The following is a 20,552-nucleotide window of genomic DNA, read 5'->3' as shown; positions in this document are numbered from 1 at the left end:
AAGAACCTCATTCATCTGACCACTTGATTACTGGGAAATCCCCACATGGATTCCAGAAACATTCAAAATCTTAACCAGTGGACTGCACACTGGCATTGGGTCTCCATCCTGCCACTTGTTCACTTCCACCACACCAAAAAGAGCCCCCAAACTTAGAGGCCTTCTTGATACTGTCTATTTGAAGATAATTCTTCTAAAACACTGAAAAGATTCCCCTTGCTTTTTGCAAACTTAAACCATACTTATTTTAAAATGGAAATTCCCCTCCACGCATACATACAAATCTTCACCTTTGTAAGTTTAGCAACAAAACGTCATTTCATATCAGAAATGCAGCTGCATTTATTGTAAGCCAATTTTATTGTTTCACCAAAAATCCACAGCACTTACACTAAAGTAGTCTTACAGATACAAGTTTGAAGCAAACTATTTTCTCTAATATGTTTATTTGCCACACTGAATTCAAAAAGTCTTTCTGAACATCAAAAACCCCATAAAAGATGAATTTTCTGCACTAATCCAGCTAAAATCTAGGACCTTCTTATCTTCTTTCTGTGTGTACTGATCTCACAGGAAGTTTCTTGGGTGGAGACTTGAAAAAGTTTTTAAAAGCCTCTGAACTGTATCTGAATTACTAGTACTAGTTCGGTTTTCTTGCACATGCCCATTTCTGCTGTCCAAAGAAACAGGCCTAAACCAGAATACGGTTCCAGAGAAAAACCTCAGGCCTGGCACATCTTCAGCCCCCTAGAGCTGAGGAGATCACACACCCCACTCAGCACAGCAATTAATTGCAACTCTTAACATACTCTACTTACCCTGTTGACATAATCAAAGCAGATTAAAACACTTTTCCATAAGATAGGCAAGGCAGCTAAATGACCAGACTTCAGTCCAAGGGGGCCCATAACAACAGCATGACACAACTAGTCTTGGAAGTTACGCCTTATCCCAAAAGGAAAAGGGTTAGTTCTTCAAAACCATGCTATGACATAGTGCTTGGCATAAAAAGTCAAGATATAGTCTGTATTAAAAACCCTAATAGCAAATTTGAGCTGCCTACAAAAAATAAACTAAGCATTGAACCTCAATTGCTTACTCTACTAAAGTATGTAGGAAAGTAAGTCTGGAGGAGAATAATTGTTTCTGTAATGTTCTCCTCAACATCCATCCAGTGGTCATCATGATCAGATAGAAGAGCTGTAGTTCTCATAAAACTAGCACTAGCACGTTTACCTCAAGTGTGGCACACAAATCCGCTCTCAACTCTTACGCTATCTACCTCAAGGACCAGCTAAAACATCATACATGAGTTTTGCCAGACAGTGCAGCAATACCAAGAACTTCCTATAGAAGTGAGATCTAATCAACACACAAAACAACTGCACAAAGATGGAGGTGGCCATCTATAGACAATGTATCTGAAGACTGGTTAAAGGGGGAGGAAAAAATGCCCAAGAGAGTAGATTATACTAACGCACTTCACTAGTTACAGTTGAGTGGTATCAGCCACATAAGGGAAGACTGGAATACTCAAGAACTGGATTGAAATGATATCATGGGTACATTTATAGAAAAGCACAAGGTCACACTATCAAACTGCATCATGAGGAATTCATCAGTTGGAAGAGTCAGAGCAGGACAAGAAAAACAAACAAGTGACTGCAGTCACCAACACAATACAGCCGTAAAAGGAGACAGAATAAAGCAAAAGCAGAAAAAAACCACCCCTGTAGCATTTCAAGAAAGGAGTCAGAGATAGGAAAGGTTTACAGAAAGGCTGCTTCAGAAGATCCTGGTTTACTTGCACAGGGAAAAGGATAATCAGCAATAACGTTCTCTAAGTGTGCATAGAGGGATCAATTGGAAAGGAAGAGCTCAAGAGCCAGCTCCAGGGAACACGCTCATCTAAGGACAAGTGATATAATCAGCCATGAATAAGTTTAAGGGATCACTCTCACAACCTTATTCTTCACATCAGTTTTCTAACATAATAAACCAAAACATGGTTGGTTTAACAACAAAATCCAGTTTCAGTTAGAACCCATGTTAGCTGGTTCTCACATTTTAATCTTAAAGAAAAACAAAAACACATCAACTTCTGCTTTATTCACTTGTCTTTTGCAGTAAGTTGAAGCCTAGCAACCTGTGTAATCTCTTTCAACAACAGACTTAAGTTTGGCTATACATCTGATAGCTATTACTTTTTGGAGGATTTTGATGTTTTTACAGTATTTAAGTCTAACCAAGAAGGCTGCGGAAGAGAAACTAGTGGGGTGGGGACTGTTACACAAGAACAAGCTTATCATAGATCTCAGAATATATTTAAATAGATCATAAAAAATATTTTGAACACAAGTTGTTCAGTGAAGGGCAAAAGCAGGCTTGTACAAAATAAAATATTTTGAGAGCTGTATCTTAAATACAGTACAATAACAAGGAACCAACATTTAAACAGCCTTTGTGACAGACTAGCACTCCCAGGTGGGATTTCTTTTGAGAAAAAAACGAATAGAAACATTTATCAAAGGAAACTGTCCCAAGTTCTCTTCAACTGTATGGAGTACAGCGAGAGGAGAAAACTAATAACTTAAATGAAGTAACTAGGAACTAATGTGTTTAGTTGATTAACGAGCTTCCTAAAGGATACAAAATGCACATTAAAGCCAGATAATACAAGTGGAGAAAAGGTATCATTAATAGTCATTCATGCATACTCAACTCTGAGAAACAGTCCAGAGTATCTTGCTTATTGGTTTTCAGGCTTCTAACACCTAAAATTTAAATTGTAGAAGTAAAACACCCAAACACTGTATTTTTTTTAAAAAAAAACCCCACTTTTAAACAAATTAGTGATATTCAAGCCCTCCACCTCACTTTTGGAGAAAAGAGTATCATCCTATGTCTTACTTTATGTACGCAAAGCCTTTTCAGATAGAAAAACAATAATCAAAGCAGGTATGAAACACAATAAAGAACTTAAATATAACTGATCTGGAATTGATGCATAGAAGGGAAGGGGCTTTAATGCAGAGGGAGTTAACAACAGCATTTATAGATTGCTAACAGTTCCATTGAGATTTGTTCTCACAGATTACAAGCTATTACAAATATGACTGTTCACTGAAAATGCATCCTGCCATTCCTCTTCATTTCCTCCTCTGTAATCCTTGGTTTTACAGTTTCCAAGCATGAACTTCAAGGATCAAGTTATTTCTGCTGTGAGTTAAAGATAAAACTACTAATATGCATTACAATCTGTATTATCATCACAACACTGGACTTGACCCCCACTCTGAATGGATATAGATCAAATGATCCCCCATGGAAGGCACCAAATGAAGTCTGTTTGGTAGGAAGGACTTTATCATAACAGAGGAGAAAAAATACTGAGTATGACAGCAGTTAAAGCAGCCAAGGAGTACTGTTTGCAACATTTTCCCATAAGATATCAAAGCAAAAAAGATTCTTTTTTAAAAATAAACAGAGGAGAAATTCAAAGCGTCCCAAACCTGTCACTCGTTATGCTCTGCAGACAATATGTTGTAGCACTAGTTTGAATCTCTTTCCTATTTAGGTCACAGCTCCTGCTACTCCCACAAGTTACTCTGGTGCTCTGACAGGGACAGAGAAACACCTGAAACAGTTGGAGCAAACGTGGCAGTTCATTGATTTTTGCTTTGTATGAGTAGCAACTGTTTTTTTCACTACTCCGGAGAAAAAGAGCCTGAACCAAAGTTATTTCACATGTGCACAAGGAACTCCCAAGGTAGAAGATCTACCATGTATCAGTAGACTCGTACCTGAAGAAGAAATAATATTTATGCTTAAAGAGACATATGAAACCAAAGGCCATCTCAAGAACATCAGTTTTACAAATAGTGCTGCTTGGGGAAATAATAATTGAAAGAGACAAGCATTGAGCGCTATTCATAGACCTAGAGCATGAACTAAAAAGGCTGCAGAAGGCAGATTCCTTCCTTCCCATTTCAAATGCCAGCAACCCCTCCCGAAGTACTAAAGTATGCTTTTTATAACCCATAGCTTTAAGGCACAAACTTCTAGAATGTCAAACTGCTGACAGTGGTAAAGAAAAAAAGATACCCCCACATTCTGTTTGGGAACAGAACTTTCGGGAAGTTATTCTACCCTTTTGCCACCATCATCTGGTTGCTGACTGTGCCATACATCCTACTCATGAGACTTGTATCACGGCTCCCCACAGACCTTCATGTTTTTCAGACTATGCACTAAGACAGAAAAAGCCAGAGCCATGCTAACTGGATTACAATTTAATATGGTAAGATTTAGAACCACAGTCATTGTGGAAATAGGTTTACTAAAAAATACAAGTATAAGCCATAACAAGTGCTGTTTCAATAAATGATGATCACATTTGAGCCAGTTTGGACACTGGAAGGATGACCCTTATGTTACAATGGTAGTGTCCAGGAGGGAATTGTGGGTGGGGATGTTAAGGGTGTTCCCATGGCTTCACAGATACTTGATACTCTCCAGTCTGGCCCTCAAAACACGCTATGATTACACTTGAGCCATCCAGCAAATGTCAGGGTCACTAGATCCCCAGCCTAACTAGTCAGGGAACATTTCAGTAATTTGCATAAGGCAGCTTCTACAGTAGCCCAAGATCAGTTCAATGTATTTATACAGGAACTGCAGATAATATCATTTGTTGGTGATGCCACCACAAAAGAGGAACAAACAGAACTCAATTCTACTGGACTTTTCTGGCAGAAGGTATAGGATATTTCTTATTGCCATAATGAAAATGGAGCAGGATTTAGCTATGCTCAACACCAGGAGGCACAGCTGGTTTTCTGGACAGTTATTCTTTACAAGGGAATCTAAACAGGATTTTGACACCAGACCAAAGAACTTGAAAAATCCCTAAACAGAAAGCAGCAAAGCAAGGCAGAGCAGCAAAGATAACTCAGAGCAAAGCCAGAAGGGACTTGCAGAACAGCAATATACAAGAAGCAGAACCTGAAGAGTGGCAAGCTGTGTAAACTACTTAATTCAGCACATGCCCTGGTCTCTCACAGTAATATAAGAATTATTCCCGCTTCCAACATTCACTTCTCTTGTCCTCCCTCCAAAGGAAAGAGAACTTACAGGAGCACATAATAGTCCATAACTTCCTTATAAAACATAAGCACATGCAGGCACACACACACAGATCCAGTAATGGGGAAAGAAGTTGGCAACACTTTGGAGGAAAAAAGTTTCTAGACCATGTGGAATTAGTCAGGAGACATCATGCTGGCTTGCCAGTTTCCAATAAACACAGACATGTATTTTGTAAGGATGCTTAACTGCCATTTGACAAAAAACCCGTTAATTTGTAGTACAATGGTTCCGTACCTTATGTTTGTACCATGTAAGATTCATTCTAGAAGAAAAAGCCTTACGTGACTACAGAAAGGTTTGCTTCCTCAAGGCCTGTTACTGAGGGAGCTTTTCAAGTACCTACGTTTTTTGGTGGGGTTTTTTTTTTTTTTTAAGTATTTTTAAGAACGCAGCTGGGCAGAATAGCATCCAAATTCAACGGTAACAGTGGCAAAGACACAAGGCTCTCCAAACCATGTGTCAAACCATCAGACTAAACCCTTCAGGCAACAATGTTCAAGGTAAGAAAAACAGTAATCTGTCTTCAAAAAATAACTAGGTCAAGAAAATGCTCTGCTGTGGTTAGAAAAAACCACAAGGCCAATTCTTAACAAACTTTATGACCTGTACAACTCTGGTTTGGAACACAGTTATCAGTTATGTTTCAGTACAGAAAACTTAAATCTGTTCCTGACAGCAAGATCATTTAAGGTACAAGGATTGGAAAAAATGTTCCCCCTCTAATATTGCTCAACCTAAAAAGCTATTTCTAACAAATTAAGGAGTTTATTAATTAACAATTAGAGCTATAGGTAAAGGAGCTTTTTCTCATAATGGAGGGAATTACACAAGATCTGGATTATCCAAGTTCCAGTGCATCTGAAATAGAGCCTTAGGTGGACAGCAATTCCTCCCCCCCTTTTTATTTTAAAGCTATCTAGGTAATTCATCTTGTTCATGGCAGGAAGAGGTAAAAGCATCACATTTAAGACTTGTATTATCTCAAAAAACTTGGCAAACTGCAGATTCATCCTCAAGTATTTGTACTGACACCACAGTAAAACAAGGCACAGTTAACTGTGCCTGGTTATTAAAACAGGATTAGAAAAAATTAAAAGCAAGTTCAAATTGAAACCTGGTAGAGGCTGAAGGTATTGCAACAGCATCTGCTCACCCTGCACAAAGGCTCTATCATTGATATCAACACTTGCTCCCATAAGTCTGAGACTACACAACAAACCTCAGATGTGCCCTAGAGCTCTCTTAGGAAGAGTTCTCCTGCTCTAAGACACCTAAACACCCATTCTGAAAGGCCTTCCTTCTCAAAATCGCTGTTTCTTGGAAAAAGATACCAAAATTAACAGCTTTAGTGTCAAAAGATCTTCATCAGTAACAGAAGACTACTAAGGAACATTACTAGTTTTATACCAACTGCAGAGCTATGCATGAACAGCAGGAGATGCACTGAAATAGCATGGATTCTGAAGACCACTCACGTTCAGTAAAGCCATTAAGTGCTCTAGGCAAGACTCTCCCAGAAAGCATGAGCTCTGATGGTTAAGCACCCCTGGCTACTCAGAAGCAGCCCAAAACTGCCAACTGGAAACTTCTAGCATACTGAAGTAATTCTAAACTAAGCTAAAGCTACATAGAGTTAATGATCTCAAAAATAATTAGGTGACCCTAACTCTACTTCAAGTTTAAAATAATCTTAATGTATCAAGGATACTTCCCCTGCTCATCTAAATCAAATATGAAGCTGGTCTTACATGCACACCAATACAGGCAAAAAACATATCACTTATCTCCCAAACTGTAACAATGTTTTTTAAATAGATTGAACTTTAACTTCTGCTGACCTAGAACAAACCTACAAGAACTAAGTGAACAAAAAAATCCCAACAGGTAACCCTGTGAGAGCAGGTCACATGTTGTACCACAATACAGAAAGTTGGCATCTAAGGCTTCATATATTAGACCAAATTATAAACTGGGTAGAAAATGTTTCTCTAAACCACCCCACAAAAAGGCAAAATACTCGTCAGATACTAAAGCTTAGCAGGACACTAATTATCTATTACTCATTAGTCACCCCACAAATCCGTTATTGCTTCCTCATATGGAAAGTTCTTAAGGACTGTCATATTATGAAGCTTGGCAGTCAGAAGATGACTCACTTGCTTTGAGACAAAACATTATTAGCCAAATATAATGCCTGTTTCATACAGGCATTGTAATCACCATTGTATTTGAAAGAGGAAAACAAGGAAAAGGAATTCAGCTTCCCTTCCTCTGAGTCCTCCTCATACAAAACTCAAACCACAGGGGTGGCAAGGGGAGGGGAGTGAGGAAGGGGAAAAACAAATGCTACAGTGGTTTCTATAACCAAACCTCCATCATTTCAAAACTGACTAAAGAACTGCACAACACTAACATGCTACAGGATGATCACAGGAAATCACAGCTTTAAAGATAATACATTATCACAAATGCCTTGCACACTGCCCTTTGCTTAAGAATTCAAGTGTTTAGAGAACCCCAACTTAAAAAGTTACACAAGATTAGATGTGAAAAGAATGAAGTTAGCACATCTACATAACAAGACAGACAAACAGAAGACAACTAAAGGGAGCAATGAAGCAGGACCTGTAATTGAGAACACGGAAAACTCTCAGTTTAACACTGTTTAACAGTTCTTCTCTATATAACTTTTTGGGAAAAATTAATTCAAGTTCCCAATAAGCACTTAGTGGAATGGGGCAGGGGGAGTCTCAATCTCAATTGTATCCCAGATTCAAAAATGATCTGGAAAAAGTTGACAAGAAGTACAGTTTCAACATCTCATTTTGTATTTAAGCATGCACTTTATTCAGCTGCATTAAACTGTATAACTACCTGAACTACAAAGTTCAGGAAATTGCTAATACAAACCTTAATTGCTATCAGAGATGTTTTTATTTTGTGAATAATCAGGGGTTTGGTTTTTTGGTGGTTTTTTTTTTTAAGGAAAAATACAAATGCTGAAAACCTGGAAAAACAAGCATCTTTCCTAGTTTAATTTGTTGGACTCAACGACTATCATGAAGCAAAGAGGATCCAAACTCATCAACCCAGTCTGCTCATAAACAAAGTCTCCTACATCTTGCTTTTGTAATAATTGCACTCTTAAGTTAACACTGTTCTGCCAGGAAACCCTTACAGCTTACACAATCAACTACACCAGTTGCAAGCACAAAGGTTCAAACAGACCACTCAAAAGGAAAGTGAATTCTACAGGACAGTGTCTGACAATTAAATCCACAACATTTTTTCTCCATTTTGAGCCGAGTTACACATTACTTATATGCACTTGGATAAAGCTCACAAGTTTTACATGGAAAGCTAAGTCAGTTCAGTAGCTACCCACCATAGTACCATCTGGTATCCTAAAGCCTTATGAGATCCATTGTCAAATGAAGTTATAACCTGACCTGCCTTTCTTATAGCCAAGTTTTGGATAGGTTTACACAATGTTTACCCCCCCCCCCCCCCGAATGTTCTAATGGTATAATCTAATATTTTACTTCATTTTAAGAACCTAGACTCTTTCCTCACTTCCACGAGAAGTGATCACAGTGCACTAAAAAAACTAAAACCCACACTTAAGCCTCTGCACCTCTCAACAACAGTAAAAGCTTCCCATGTTTGCTCTCCAACATGTCCTTTAAAGTTAGTCACAGCACAAAGGGTGTCTTTAGGCAATGCTTCTACACACATTTTGGTGAAAGACTCAGCTCTTTGAACAAGAGTAATTCTGATTTCACCTGGTAAAGTGTCTAACCTCATTAAAAGAAGTTAACTCACAAAGCGACACAACACTAAGTTTTATTAAGCATAATACCCAGATTTAAAAATAAAAAAAAAAATCAATCAAGATTTTCAAGCACTTAACATTAAAAACCACCTGGGAAGCAGTCAGGGTAACCTTGCTTATTAAAAAAACCAAGCATCGGTTTACAAACGCCACAGTGTTAATAAGAACTACGTAATTATAGATAAGCCTTTTAACTGATGTTAACAAAGTCACTCCTGAAATAGAAAAATTTAGAGACTTCCTACATTGCTTTCACACAACAGATGTGCAGTTCATCTATTTAGGTTTACAAGGATGAAAGAGCCACACAATTCTGCCTGAAACAACAAAATCCAAACTCAACTGATTGTCAGATAGTAACATAAAACCTAGTGGAAAAAGACAGATTTCTAACAAGGTTAAAAAGTTGCCTTTAAACTTGAGCGAACTACTTATACCACAAATGCATACTCTATAAAAATAGTTTAATACCTCTCTGAAAATACTATTACTATTTAAGCAAGCTCCTACTCAAACAATGGACACAGCAACAGACAAGCACTAGATGCTACACAAGTAAGAAGTTTAGAAGAATGCTAACAAATACAGTATATTTGAACTTCAAGAATTCAAATAGAGGAACAAATTCCTAGTTCAATAGATCCAACACATCCCACCCCAAGTGGAAGCACAGAGCTAGCAGAGGGAATGGGTTGAAGAAAGTCAGAGTCAGCATCGGCTTTTCTGTGTCGAGTTACTGCTCATTCTGCAACTTGGGGAATCTTGTTTGAGAAGAAAAACACCATTTGAACTAAACACCTCCCTGCATAAGCTCCCCTGGATTGATTTATAAGAGAATGAAGTTGTGTTGGTTTTGGGATTTTTTTGTTTGTTTGGGTTTTTTTTTTTTAAATGTTTGGAGTTTGATTCCACTTATTAGTTATGTACATCTTCATTACAGATTACAGGAATACAGGCTTTTTGTTCTGATGCAATACAGATTAAGGAATTCTTTTTTTAAGTTTAAAAAAGATAATTAACTGCTGTTTTTAAACATAAGAACTTCAACAGAAAGCAGCATCTGTTTAACACTTCACAAAGAAAAGTAAAACAAGATGACTGAAAAGGTTCATAGCTTTCTACTAGATACTCATTTTGATTAACCTATTTTACTGGAGTACTTTGAAGAGCTTTAAATTATTAAGAAACATAACTATTAGTGAAAAGAATAATCTAAATGTGTGACTGGAAAAGGAGATCTAGCTGAATACTAGCTGGTCCTACTCAAGTCCTGAAAACTCTGCAAGAAGCTGTAAGTCCTTGACTATTATTTCTTACAGCAAAAACTACTGCTCATGTGTAATTCCTCTAACTCTCATGAAAAAATATTTCAGGTAAAAAGCACAATCACTCCTAACATTTTCACAAAATAAAAAGTAATAACTGGATGTAGACTCCTAGTCTCTAGACACCATACTTAATATCTTCTATCTCTCCTCCCACTCCTGCAGAAGTTGCTTTCTAATAGAGACTGAGAGAGCTCATATGTTTTCATTAACCAGAGGACCAGAAAGCTTAAAGTTTTATTTCCATAAAATATTATCTATTATCATGACAGTAGGAAAGAGATCCAAAAATACATGCCACTATCTTAAGTGAGTTTGAATGAATTTTATAGCATAAGCGAAACTGCCTTTGCTTCCCACAAAAGGCTCTTTATCTGCTAAGGAAACCACATCCCTGGAGGCATTTAAAAGGCTACAGTGGACCAAATACTAGAAAAATATATATTGTAGAAAGTAATCATGCATCAACAGAGAATTAGACAGGATGATTTAAAACATCTTTCCTCACCCATAATTTCCACAATTGTTTTTTACAGATTGATGGTAAGAAAAATGTAAATAGTCACCCACACAAATTTCAACTCAGACTACTGTACATTATTTTTCATTTAATTTGAGGATATGGGAGGCATAATCACTACATAGATGTATATTGCTCAGCTTCAAAGAAGCCAATTTACCCTACAGTCCAAGTCAAAATAGTTGGAAGTTTACCAGACATCTGTTATCCAGACAGGTGCAAAGAGTTCAAGAATATCTGTGCTGTTGCACCCATGACAGTGGTGCTGGGACTGCCACTGGCCATTACTGAAGTTTACTCAAAACGTCTCTCCCTGTCATAAATGTCACAGGAAGTAGGCATCTGAGGAAGCTGTTCCAACCTTCCACATCCCTGTTCCTCTCCAAAGAGAGGGTCTTCTTGATCTTAGCAATTCTCTAGCTTCTACACTCATTTGCAATGAATAAATATAATAGCTTGACCAATCTCTAGGAGATCAACGTTGACTTGCATTTCATTCTTCAAAACCCTGCAGGCATAGTAGTAGTTTATTTTCACTCTCCTGGAGCTTAGAAAAACCTACAAGTATCTTACTGTATCCATTCCCATTCGGACATTTGTCCTCCAAGTCATAAGGCTGCCCTTAAAGAAGAAACGCACTTTGGAACTGCTGAAGTCTTTGGCCTCTTGCATGTAGGGGTACATTGTACAGGCAAACAGTAGAAACATTTTCCTTGAGGTCCATTGCTGGCTACTTTTCAGCTATAAATTAGTTTATACTTAAAATTACACAAAGTTGATTTAAACCACTGATTTACTTAGCTGGACAATTTTGATATCCAGCTCCCTTCTTCTGAACAAGACTATTGACCACTGAGCTTAAATTACTTCATGTCTTCTGAAATACAAGTCATCTTGTCTTTTGCTTTCTTGGTTTACGATCACTTACAGAAATTACTACTGTGGAAAAAAAAAAAAATAAGGCCCCAGAACTACTTTTCAAAGCAAAGGTAGGCCAGGATTAGCTCTATTTTTTAAATGTGAAGTTAAAGGCTCCCCCAGGAATAGGTATTAAATTTTCAAACAAGAACCAAAATTCTGCCCCTGGCTCAATTGCTTCTTTCACAGCTGTTCTTTTTGGTCCTTCATCTTATACAAAGGGAAACTACTAGTAAACTAACTAATGCTGCATATTTACATTTGCTACCATTAGAGAGCTACTGGTCCCAATCAAGCTCTGTCCAATCCTCCACTACATACAGCTCATCTGTATTGTATTTTCCATAAACCATATTCCAAAAGCCAAGGGCATCAAGGGTGCCCTGAAGCAGAAGATACCCCCACACAGTGCAAGGACATCTACCATCTATTTTATCTGAGAAGCAGTGGTGCACATAAACACATCACTGAATTGCAAAGTGTCATCCACAAGTAGAAAAAAAAAAAAAGAGACCTACATTCAGACTCAGAGATGCTGTACGACATCATCTTGCAAGAGTACCACAAAAGCTTAAGTGATCAAGACTTGCAATGGTACTAAATATCTTCCCCGAATCACACTACACAAGTGCAGCGTGCTAGGCAGAGAACAGCCTTTGCTGGCTTAATTGTATCCACAAGCAGAAAATACATCTGCCCCAAATAACCTTTTTGTTCCCATTTTGACAGGGGGCTATAAGAGACAAGCTTTGCATAAGCATCTCAAACTATTTAAAGCAACATGCTTACTATTCAGAGAACCCAATCTGAATGAACTTCATCAGCCAGTACTTAGCCTACTTTAGCCAGTCCAGCCTTGACTCACAGGTTACCCTGCTAGCATTGTAAGAGACTCGATATCACTTCTTTATCTTCCACATGCTAAAACATCAGCCTGGGAGAAATCCTAACACAAGTGAACAGCTATTTCACTACACTACTCAAGTGTACAATACTGTCTTTTCTATGCCCATGCTTGAGTTCTACTTACAGCAGCAACACTGCTTGTACAGCTTGGGAACATTAATCCACTTTGTTGTAGCACAATCAGAGTGAGCAAATCTACTGTAACTATACGTAACAGGGCACACCTGGAAATTTTCTAGACAACACGAATTCAAAGAATCAAGGAGGATGCTTCAGAGCTTATTTTGCTTAAACTTATGAGGCCACAGTATGGCTAATTCATTTACCAGTCAGTAATATTGATTATTACAGTGACCTCAAAGAGCAACAAAATAAATGCCTAATAGATAACAACCACAAGTTTGTTACTCTGGTTTAGACAAATAAAACAGTAGTGTATAACATCTCACCCTTGCATGTATTCACAATGGCTTCTGCAAATTGGTCCCCACAAAGTAAAATACAAATAAGCAGGTGCAGAGATTCCACGACAGATCAGGAGTTACTAAGAAAGTCTCTGCAGGAAAAGTAGCAGTCATCTGATCTAAGTTCAGTTGCAGCACTCCTGATGTGCTCTGCTCTTCACAAAATGCTGCCTCCTCATCACACCCTTCAGGGAAATATATCCACCCCCACTATCCATCCCTACTTCGTGTACCTTTTTTAAACTGCTGTGGAAATCAGCTATCAACTAGTCCCTCTGCTTATCCTCATACCTAAGTGATACTAGTCTTGCTGTAGTGGCCAGAGTTGACAAGTCTTTCTGACTCAGATGCTGTCTTCTGTAAGAAGCACAGAGCCACAAAGCCACTACGTCATAGTGACCTGAAACATAAAGTCAGTAATCTTAAAAGCAGAGACCATTTAAGCTCAATTTACTTTAAGGATCAAAGTTATCCAAGTGTTTTGCTGATTCAAGACTTTAAACTCCAAGAAAGAAAATAAATCAAGCATTCAGGTGTTTGGAGAAGGTGATGATAAACAGAGCTTACAAAAATTAAACTGTTGAGGAAAAGCATGGAGGTCCAAGACCTGGTTAAAAAAAAACAAACAAACAGATTATCAATAGAAAATAGATCTCTTAGTAGTTATCAGAGTTTGAACCACTGATGCACGCTGGCAGAAGCCAGGCCATCATGCTGGGGGAGGTATTATGTTCATTGTCCCTGCATGTCTCAAAGCAGCTGCTGTGTCAGGCAGGGTAGCAGGCTACAGAGTTGGGCCTGAACTGAGTGGCACTTAGGATCTCTCTTGGTACCAAGAAAATCCAGATGATTTTAAAACATTTCTAAGACAGCAGAAACACCCTGTGCTAGCAAATCACAACTTCAGTCCCTGAGTCCTTCAGTGTTTAGAGTCCCTTAAAATTTTTAACTGTGTTGTCTTATCTAAGGTTAATGCATGAGATGCCATAGCACTGAATAGTTGAAACTAGTCCTTACTTGGATAAAGCCAGCTATTTTGTATTAACTCTTTAAACAGAACAAAGACCACTTCAAAGAACATACTAGAGAAGTTTGGGGTTTGTTTATTTTTAAGCATGATACTAAGATATTTTTATTTTTTGGCATCTCCATGACACAGCATTGGGGGAGGAGTAGCACAAGAATGTTAAACACCAGAAAGACTTCAAAACTACAGTGTGCTGTTTGATCTGAAACAGAATTAAATCTTAATGTCACAATAAAACTTGCTAACACACTGAAAAACATGTGCAACCTCTTGGCTGTTCTTTACTTGTCACACCTCAGGATTGACTGACGTAATTCATGAAGCAGAACATTTGGAAAAGCTCAGCAGTTTTCTGGGGTGGAAGAACTCTTCTTTTCAGTAAAGAAACATTTCTAACCTTTTACAGCAGTTAGTCTAAATGTTACCTTTAATTACTCTGGGGCAGCCTCTGTGATAGAGCTTATTAGCTGCAGAAGAATGCAAGTCCAAGGAGGCTCTTTACCATGCATGGTCATCTTGAAAGACCAGGGTGATCAGATGCCTGCTGCAGTGAAGGAAGACTGACACTCCTCACTGAAGCCAGCTTCTTATCTGGGCGATCATGAACAAATACTAAGTAGGCATAGATAGTGTGTTCTGCTGTTGTATAACTCATACAGCTATTCTTGCATACATAGCTGAACAGAAAAAGTAATTTTGAGTCCTTAGGGGCTGAAAACAGCTATCATATTTTGTTATCTTTTCCTACAGTCTTTTCCACTTGTTTTTACAGCTGTCTTTATGTTCTAGAAGGTCTGAAGTTTCACAAGTTTGTATTTTCAGCTTCAATTCCAGAAAAAGATCCTTCCAGAATTTAGCACTATGTGAGAGCTAAAGAGTGGTGTACAGCAGTCTGCCTGACCATTTCAATCTATTTCTACCTATGTGAATTACTCATTTACTGAGTATTAACGTCGTGTTCTCCATGAGAACTGAAGATATGGCATATTCTTTTCCAAGAAGGCATAAAATCTAAAACAGAGGGGGAGTACAGTGAAATAAAGTGTGAAGGTCTGTGGAAGAAATAAAATCAAAGTATATAGAAAGAAACAGTTTATGGTGTTAAGAGCTGCCTGATTTCTTTCCTTTGTTTAAACAAAGGCACAAATTAGAATATTAAAGAGGCAACAGTGGAAGAAGCAAGCCATGAATAAGTACAGAAACTAAGGATAGACTAGTAATCTGAATTTCCTCACCTATGAGCTCTCTAAATTCAAAAAGCAATGACAATGGGAACTTTGCTTTCAGAATTAGACTTCTGATTTTCTAGCACCTATATTTAGCAAATTATTAGGGACTGAAGCGGCAACCACCAAGTACATTTTCCAGAACTTGGCTAGCAAAAACCAGTTCACTAACGTAAAAAAAACCCCAACCAAAACCACCTTTCATCCCTTTCTCCCTCTAAAGCTTCACCCAACCACAGCTATTTAAGGTCTTTATTCAGATAACCTGAAGCAAGTGCTGTTGTAAAGTAAATAATTTAGTTCTGATAAATATTGATTTGTGAGAATTCCTAGCTAAGAAATCTTGAGCAACTTTGGCAGATGTTTCGATGATGACCTCCCAGGACTCCAGAGCATTGTCAGAAATGCCTGCAGACCCAAAACTCCCCTCTTTGCATAGTTGTGGCTCCAATATACCACTGCAATATGAAGCAAGATGTCTGTCTTCCCAGCACCTTCAGATCTATAACAACACGAGTCAACTATGATTTCAGTTCTCCACAAGCAATACTAATTATCTAATTAGTCAGACCTGGTTTTGAGCAATTATTTGGTAAATTTAGCTTTTTAGGAATATTTAAGGACATAAAAACATTTGGAATAAAGCTTAGAATCAAAATCCTTAAAAGCGCTTGCTTTCAACATAGGTCTTTCATAAACTGACTTAGAAGTGAATTTGAAATCATAGAAAAAGTATTTTTCTAAACAATAAGGAGCCACCAAAATACATGAGAGAGGTCTTACTGAACTTCCCCTTATTGTAGTCCTGATCTTCACTGAGGTATATGAAGATATAGGACACATCCACATCTCCTTGTATGACACTTTAAAACAAGTCTTCTGTAGTATTAGCTCATAATATTTTGCTCAGCAGTGATTTTGTTTAAGTTTAGAGAGAAACATTTAAGACCATGATATAAGTTTCAAAGCATTATACATCTGCCAGGATTTGGGGCATGGGGAGAAGGTAGGCAACAAAGAAATACAAGACTTCTAACAAGTAATGGGTAAACAAGCTGCCATTCTAAAAATCTCCCAACATTTCTTGAAAACTTAATTCAATTTTTACTTCAAATGTTTTCAGTACTTGCTGGGTTTTTAAACAGATGTTTTCATTAAAGTTTAGCATGTTTGAAAGCTGATGTATTTCCAAACTATACTTTGTGCCTTTGATTAAATACACAGTTGTATCTTTATAGGAAGATTCCACTGAAAGAGCTGGAAAAACCAAAACTATCAGGCCTTGACACTGTAAAATGAACTTTGTTGCATAAACTACTCAGCTTATTGAGAAAACATCATTTCAAAATAGGTCTTACAGGAAAAAGTGATCAAGACTGGCTGAATACTAGTCTCATGTACACTTCAATTCAGCAGCAAATCTAAATAGCTAAAACCCCGTAGACATGGGCTGTATCAGCTCTGCTCCATACATACTATTATATGGATTATTTAGAAGATATAACATCTGATCAACAGAAATAATTCTGCCAGTCCAAAATATTGCACCTCACCTCCAAAACTTGAGTAATACAAGCAGCAAGTCTAGCCAAGAAAGGAGCAGGTTTTAAATTTTACATTCTATTTAAGTAAAGAAACCTGCATCAGACCACACAGGCAGTTGGAAGGCAAATCCACTAATATTTCTGGACTAGATTAGCCAACTAATCTCAGTAGTGATTAACACAGAGAAGCAGGTAAGATCTGATCAGCTAACCAGCAAGCCTGCATCTTAACCAAAATTCAGAACAGTATCTACTCCTATCTTGAACAGAACTGGTTATCAACCTTGTCAGGAAGCAAGTCACTCTGTATGGCTTGCCACCCAATTATCTATCGCACAGCTTTGCAAAAAAGCCACATTTTTTTAAAGAATAAAATCCTTTAAGCTAGAAGTTGTCTTACAAAGGTATAAGAGTACAGATGACATCATACAGACTTTTAGCTAAGCAGACATAAACTAGTTAACTCAGTGAATATCCTGCAGCAGATAGTTCAGTTCCAGTATCTTACTAGTATTTTTCCCATGCATTTTTATGTAAAGCCTACTAATACCCAGGTACCAAACTGGACATTTTAGGCAGCATCCAAACCTGTTCAGCTTTTCTTTTGCACAGTACATCAAATGCAGCGTCACTGGTGCAGAATTATTTCCTTTCCTTACATTTTTATTGCTACTTCTGCAAACTGCCTCCTCCTCACTGCTCTTAACAGATCGACTCACACAAACCTCTGAGTCTGGTATCTACTGAAGGCAGTAGGATTATATTCTTACAAGTATAGAGCGTTTTCTGACCATAATGCAAGACTCAGTTGTACATCTACAGAAACTGAGCATCTTCATGTTTTAAACTGTGGCAGTTGCCTCTGGACACAGCAGCTTTGAAAAACGAGCTGTGTGCATGCATTTGCATTACGTGCAAAGCACAGGCAAGAACTGAGGTTTACTAATTTTCAAATCAGTACCTTTACTCTCATGTGAGGATGCAAGAATAATTCCTAGAGTAAAACAGCACTCTCGAACTGGAGCATCTGCAATTGCCATATTAGAACACTATTTCTAACTGCTTATTAGCAGTTTCTTTAGTTAATTCATTTATACAGGTGTTTGCCCACTCTTACTTAGCTTTACGGAACTACTCAGTCTCTAAGGGGAGGCTCAACCAAGCAGATTTACACCAAGATCACTTAGAAACCATTGCACGCTGTTCTCAGGGAACACAGTGGCATAACTTTTTTGCTACCCTGGCTTCCTTGCATTTTAAAAACAAGCCATTTTTCTTTGGCCTCTGCTTCAAGCATCATTTCCTAGCTGTTTGTACTCTGTATCAAGTAGAGTAGACTTCAAGAACTGGGAGCAAAAGGTAAATAAGTTGCTATAGGGTATAGCACTGACAAGTATAAGTAGCCTGCTATACCACTGAAGGTGATACATATCAGTACAAGAACACAAGCAAATCTGACAACTAAATTAGTGCAATTTATCTAGAGACAGCCTTTCTGCAAGAGTTCCCTTCACACACTGAGGAAAGTAAAATCTCACCCGTGTCATTTTAAAAAAGTCTAACGATGGTCTGTTCCATCGTACATCCTCCTCCCGTCTGCGCTTTAGCCGGCTTTTCTTTTCATTCAGAACGCAAGGCTGAGAGCGGCATCTCAACAAGCCCTGACGCCGACTGAGCTCGGGTGTGGAGGTGGGAGTGCTGTTGGCTGAAGGCAAGAGATTTCCCGTCTCGGTGATGTGCTCCTGGGAGAGGGAGAGGCGGCGCCTTGGGTTAAAGTCACAAGGGCCTCCGGAATTCCAGCGGGTACTTGAGCTCGTGCTGCCCTCGCTACTGTCCACAAACCCACTGCTGGCAGAGGAAGGTCTGGGTACTGGTGATGTGTTGAAGCTGGTGATAGTGAAGATGTTATTTAGCGACAGTATGTTTTGTGGCAGACTGATGCTTGTGCTTCTCTGTAAGGTTGCACTTCCGTGACTGTTGCAGCGTTGCAAAGTAGCGCTACCGCCGCTATTACACCGTCTCTTTGACACGGGAGTCCAAACCTTTGAATTGCCAGGCTTCCATGGTGACCGACAGCGAGCCAGCTCATCTGGCTCAGAGAGGGACCTGCAATGGCGTTTTGTTGGTGGTGCCAAGGGTTGACCCGAGTTTTCATTAAGGTTTAATTCACTTATCCATCCTGACACCATAGACGTACTGGAAGATTCCTGCTGCCACTGCAGACTACCATTACTGGCAGTGCCGGTGCTGAATGGGCACACTGGGAAAGGGTAAGCTGAATTCCTCGTTGTGTCAGTCTGGATTGGGCAACCCCCATTTAAAGCTTTCCAAGGAGACTCTTCTGAAAACAAAAGAAAGACAAAAGGTGAAAGATGCAAAGGAAAAAGACAATTTGTTTTAAACCTAGCTTAATGCAAAGCAATGAATCAAACTCAAGCTTAGAAGGATGAGCCACAAATACCCAGCACTTAATCAAGATTTCACACTATAGTTGCATATTCATTTAAAAAAGGTAGAAAATTCCAAAGACATGAGGACTAAAGTATTTCAGGAGCCAATCCAGGCATTCCAGTATATATGTACTTTGTTAATGCTTCTTCCTGTATACTGAAATATTATAGCACTGTGTTTCTTAGTGAGCAACAGGGACAGCTTCCTGACCTGCTTCCTAGCGCGTAGCATATACCATAATTAAAACCTGGAACAGTGAACAGCCTAAGGTACAACCAAAATGGATTAACAAGAAATGTGAGAACCCACAAGGGGGGAAAAAAAAAAAATATATGTTTTGTGTTTTGTGTTTTTTTTTTTTTAAATAAAAGAGCAGGATGATCTCTTTGTAGACTGCTGTCCCTCATTTGGCTGTTATGCCTTTCTATTACGAATATCTTACTAAAGAAAAGTTTCAGAGATGGGTGTTCACATTCTGTGGTGTGAAAAGCTTTACTTTAAATTAGAAACAGTAGAAAGTTAAATCAGACTGCAGATTGAATATGAGCAAAAAAGAAAGCGTAAGAAAAAAAAAATCTTAATTCAATGCATAAAATAAAGTGAGTATCCCTTAAGAACCTCCTGCAAGTTTTACTGTGAATACAGACATAACCCATAGTGCACAACTTCTCATCTGAAGTGGCAATGCTGGGTTAAAAGCAGTCTGCCACCGAAGCCCCTCACTCTTTTGTAAAGCATTTCTTTGAGAACATTCTGCACATTTTACAGCTGTTCCTCCACATTATACAATGAAGTGTAAGGACTACAGCAGACTTTGGATTTGCAAATTGAAAAGCAGCAAAACTGTTGGCCAGTTAACAGTGCTTCATGCTTGGTTTGAAAATTTGCTAATTTAAACCAATTAGCCCAGTAAGTTTCACTTATCCCAGCTTTAAAGAAAGAATATTTTAAATACCAAGTTTTTCCCTACATCTATTTTAAGAACCTAGATATAGCCTAAACATTAAATATTTGTATATTCTTACAGTTGGCTGTCTAAACTAAATTTTAGAGTAATCAACAGATAAAAGATTTGCTGAGTAGCTGTAAAAGTTGCAAACCCAAATAGCTGTATGTGTTCCATGCCCAAAGTATGTCATGGATTATCCTGTTTATTTGGATCTTATTTAAAGAACACCCTATTGTCTCAAA

The 20,552-nt window shown here is 38.2% G+C and overlaps 1 protein-coding gene across 1 annotated transcript in view; it reads right to left on the bottom strand.

The window, feature by feature from the left end:
- Nucleotides 1-20,552, bottom strand: part of FAM53A (family with sequence similarity 53 member A) — a 72,365-nt gene that overhangs the window by 20,889 nt on the left and 30,924 nt on the right. Inside the window, exon 4 of the mRNA XM_075752689.1 lies at nt 18,449-19,251. Coding sequence (XP_075608804.1) covers nt 18,449-19,251 — 803 coding nt within the window. The remainder of the gene's footprint in view (nt 1-18,448; nt 19,252-20,552) is intronic.

Source organism: Balearica regulorum, chromosome 4 (assembly GCF_011004875.1).
Source record: "Balearica regulorum gibbericeps isolate bBalReg1 chromosome 4, bBalReg1.pri, whole genome shotgun sequence".
Classification (NCBI taxonomy): domain Eukaryota; kingdom Metazoa; phylum Chordata; class Aves; order Gruiformes; family Gruidae; genus Balearica; species Balearica regulorum.
The sequence above is the reverse complement of the archived record's forward strand: the minus strand, read 5'-3'. Positions and strand labels throughout refer to the sequence as shown.